Source organism: Pezoporus occidentalis, unplaced genomic scaffold, assembly GCF_034315485.1.
Source record: "Pezoporus occidentalis ecotype Australia unplaced genomic scaffold, CSIRO_AGI_Poc_V1 ctg3245, whole genome shotgun sequence".
NCBI classification, from domain to species: Eukaryota; Metazoa; Chordata; class Aves; order Psittaciformes; family Psittacidae; genus Pezoporus; species Pezoporus occidentalis.
This window is the reverse complement of record NW_026915208.1, coordinates 1-3452: the sequence shown is the minus strand read 5'-3', so window position 1 is coordinate 3452 and position 3452 is coordinate 1. Positions and strand designations below refer to the sequence as shown.

Here is a 3452-nt window from a genome sequence, read left to right as displayed (position 1 = left end):
ATCCCCACACGCTGCACGGGTGTTGCTGCAAGGCACGAGTGGCGAAGGGGACAAACAGGGGACAAGCTGACCTCAGAGCTGGAGCAGCAACCCGAGCTGGGCGCTGTGTGGTAGCTGTAAACAGGAGCGGGGCCTCCCTGTTTGTGTGTACACAGGGGCAGATGGTGCTGAGCCCTCGGGGGTGCTCCTGAGCCGCCACCCCCCCGCCCCACTATGAAGCCACCCCTTCATGCTGGCTCATTGCACTGCTTGGGGCTGCCCCAAGGGTGGTGGGTGCGGGTGGGTGATGGAGGAGGAGGATTTGGTGCCTTTCCAGGTGGGATGGCAGCCGGACCGCTGAGGGAATGGCTCCGAAATAGAGCGCCCGGGAAGAAATGAGTCACCCCGGGCTGGAAATAAACGTGGCCACGGGCACAGGGGAATTGTGGCAGCGCCTTGGCCGTGTTTTGGTTGGGAAAGGGGGATTGCTCGTGGTGCCTGTTACCAAGGGGCTGAACCCGCAGCCCTTTGGCGGGGAAAGCATCAAGGAAAGGTTAAAAAGAGGAGGCAGGAGGCAGGCGTTCTCTATGGTTTATCCCAGGCTGTATATACAGAGACAAGCGACGGCTGAGGGTCGGGGAAGGGAACCTCCCTCCTGGCAGGGCTCTTGGCACGCCGGATCTTCCCCATCAACCCATTTGCCAGCTAAAAGTCACCGGAGCCGGGAATCCCATCCGGAGTTTCTCCGATGGGTGACGGGATGCATCCCTCCACGCCAACCGCTCAGGTCTGAGCCCGAGGAGGAGCGTTCCCATTCCCTACCTCCTTCCTAAACCACCCAAATAACGACTGAGGGAGGTGATGGGGGAGGGGGGGAAGGACCCCCCCCAGCCCCTCAGATCTTGATCTCAGTCCGGAAGGTTTGCTGGACGTGGTCGGGATGCTTGGGCTGGCGCTGGGCACGGATGGTCAATGTGCCATCATCCCCCAGCGAGGACGACACCGACGTGGGGTCCACGTCCTCGGGCAGCTGGCATTTGTGGGTGAAGGTGTTCATGACCGTGCCATCCGCAGCCAGCTGGGGAGGGGATAATGGGTGAAAAAGGGGTGATTTGGGGGCACTCGTTGTTCCCTGCCCGGGGGTGAGGCATGGGGCGCGCCTTGTGTGTGGTGATAATATTTGTCTCCCCGAGGGATGTGAGTGGCAACAGAGCAGGGGACAAAGGTGCTGGGTTTGGTTGCCACCCCCCTGGGATGGGTGATCGCAAGGCGTGAGTTTGTTGGGTCGTGTGGGCTTTGCTCCTGTGAAACAGGGGGCAGAAAGACGAGGAAAGGGTGATTTAACCCCCTCGGGGCCATTCGGAAGTTGTCCGGGTGAGGATTTTGGGGTCCCCTATGCTTCGGGGGTGAGCGGGGAAGGGAGGAAGCACCCACCTTCTCAGCGTGCACCTCGATCTGGTTGTTGGAGGTGGTGACGATGATGTCCTCGGGGGCGAAGTCGCTGACATCCACTGTGAACTGATAGGTGTTGCCCAGGGTCTTCACGGTGCCGGTGCTGCCGGGCCGAGCTGCCGGGGAGCAGAGGTGCGGGTCAGTGCGGGTGTCGTCCGTCCCCCCCCAAACACCTCTTGTATCCCATCCGCATTTCCCAAACCCTCACCTGGGAACCCCAAGGTCTCCCCACGGGGCCGGACAAAGCTCCCAAAAAGCTCCATGGAGCCGGCGGGCGATGCCGAGCGGTGGAAGCTGCGCTCCGAGCGGAAAGCAGCCGCCGATCGCACGTTCATCCACTGCTTCCCCGCACACCCTGAGCCCCAGCTCCCGCTGGGGAGGAAGAGCAGGGCCCCTCTTCCTCGCCCTCCTCCTGCCGAAGGCGAAATGGGGCCGGTTGTTTCGTGGCGGGGTGGCTTGAGGAGCTTTTAAAGCCTGGTTCCAGCGCCCGGCCGCCTGCCAGGGCTCTCGTAAAAGGGGCTAAATTTAGGTCTTGCGCTGGAGAGGGTGGAAATTTTTCCCTCTGCGTCCTCCCCCCTCAGCACCATGGAATGCCGTGCCCGCGTGCTGCCTGCTATTAAGGAATAATAATGAGAATTAATGGAATTACTCATTAAAGAGTCCCCGGGAAGGACTGGAGGGGATGGGGATGGGGGCAGAGCCCGGCTCACTCCAGCCCGAGCGGGTCCGGTGCCTTCCTCAAGGTCGTTTCTAATGAGCTTGTTTGCAAACTCAGTGCTGCAGCGGAGGCCGAGGAGGGAGGAGCGGTGAGGGGGTGCTGGCAAAAAGGGGGGGATTTGTTCTGTCCCCGCAAAAGTCCCCCAGGATGAAGCGCCCTGTCCCTGGGGAGGAAGAAGAGGAAGAGGAGAGAGTGTTGGTGTCAGAGCAGAGCTGGAGACCCTGCCCCAAAGCCCGGAGGAGGCTCCGAGGTGAGATCCCAACCCGAAGCAGAGGGATCTTGGGGGTGTTTTGGGGAGCTCAGCACCCTGTTTTCACACGCACACACACTCCACAGGGTGCCTGGAGTGGGTGAAGAGGCAGCTTTTCCGTGTCGGGGAGGATTGGTATTTCCTCTTCGTCCTGGGGGTCCTCATGGCCATCATCAGCTTCATGATGGACCTTGTCGTCTTCAGGCTCTATGAGGGTAAATGGGGGGCTTCACCTGCCCGTTTGGGGGCTCACCAAGGATGAGAGGGACTCTTTGTTTGGGGGGGAGCATCACCCCTCCTGATGCTTCCTCTCCAGCCCACCGGTGGCTTTACCAAGAGGTCGGTGATGTTTTGGTGCTCAAGTACCTCTCGTGGACCATATACCCAATAGCGATGACCACGTTCTCCACTGGCTTCTCCGAGAGCATCACCCCTCACTCTGGAGGTGAGCTGGCTGCATCCCAACCTTCCCCACTCCCCAAAACTCCTCTCTGATAGCAGGGAGAGCCCCAAAACCATGGATAACCCCCCCCATCAGGCTCTGGCATCCCGGAGCTGAAGACCATCCTGACGGGGGTGGTGCTGGAGGACTACTTGGCCATCAAGACCTTCGGAGCCAAGGTGGTGGGGTTGACCTGCACCTTGGCTGCTGGCAGCACTGTTTTCCTTGGCAAAGTGGTGAGTGATCCATCGGAAATGGTTCCCAGCATCCCTTGGTGCTGGGATGGCGGCCGAGGGTCAGCCAGTGCCGTGTCCCCCCCTCTAATTCTCCTTCCTGGCACCCAGGGGCCCTTTGTCCACCTCTCCACCATGGTTGCAGTGTACCTGGGGAAGATGAGGACCTCGGTCATGAAGGAGTATGAGGTGGGGGTGACACCCCCAAAAAATTAAACGGGGGGTATTCCCCTCCTAAAATAGGGTTTTTAAATTATTTCATAGGGATATCCCTAATAATCATTTAGGGATTATATTATTAGATACCCCTATAAATAGGGGTATTAAATTATTTAAAATAGTGGTATTTTAACTTCCTCCCCTAAACCCCGGAGTTGT

At 59.2% G+C, this 3452-nt stretch overlaps 2 protein-coding genes across 2 annotated transcripts; one reads left to right on the top strand and one right to left on the bottom strand.

Annotated features, from left to right (window-relative positions):
- Nucleotides 1–556: 556 nt before the first annotated feature.
- HSPB7 (heat shock protein family B (small) member 7) lies at nt 557–1923 on the bottom strand. The gene is made up of 3 exons (XM_062628898.1): nt 1640–1923; nt 1414–1547; nt 557–1057 (listed from the first exon to the last, which is right to left on the bottom strand). Exons 1-3 carry the CDS (start codon nt 1764–1766, stop codon nt 875–877), a joined length of 444 nt encoding a protein of 147 aa, XP_062484882.1. The 5' UTR covers nt 1767–1923; the 3' UTR covers nt 557–874.
- A 187-nt stretch (nt 1924–2110) lies between these two features.
- Nucleotides 2111–3305, top strand: LOC134168850 (chloride channel protein ClC-Kb-like). The gene is made up of 5 exons (XM_062628897.1): nt 2111–2399; nt 2486–2614; nt 2716–2844; nt 2938–3077; nt 3186–3305. Exons 1-5 carry the CDS (start codon nt 2297–2299, stop codon nt 3288–3290), a joined length of 606 nt encoding a protein of 201 aa, XP_062484881.1. The 5' UTR covers nt 2111–2296; the 3' UTR covers nt 3291–3305.
- Nucleotides 3306–3452: the final 147 nt, after the last annotated feature.

Coding starts and splice junctions, on each gene's coding strand:
- LOC134168850 (XM_062628897.1), top strand. CDS start 2,297: ATGAAGCGCCCTGTCCCTGGGGAGGAAGAAGAGGAAGAGGAGAGAGTG. Junction 2,400..2,485: donor AGCCCGGAGGAGGCTCCGAG/GTGAGATCCCAA, acceptor CACACTCCACAG/GGTGCCTGGAGTGGGTGAAG. Junction 2,615..2,715: donor CGTCTTCAGGCTCTATGAGG/GTAAATGGGGGG, acceptor CTTCCTCTCCAG/CCCACCGGTGGCTTTACCAA.
- HSPB7 (XM_062628898.1), bottom strand. CDS start 1,766: ATGAACGTGCGATCGGCGGCTGCTTTCCGCTCGGAGCGCAGCTTCCAC. Junction 1,548..1,639: donor GGAGACCTTGGGGTTCCCAG/GTGAGGGTTTGG, acceptor GCTCCCCGGCAG/CTCGGCCCGGCAGCACCGGC. Junction 1,058..1,413: donor TCGAGGTGCACGCTGAGAAG/GTGGGTGCTTCC, acceptor TCCCCTCCCCAG/CTGGCTGCGGATGGCACGGT.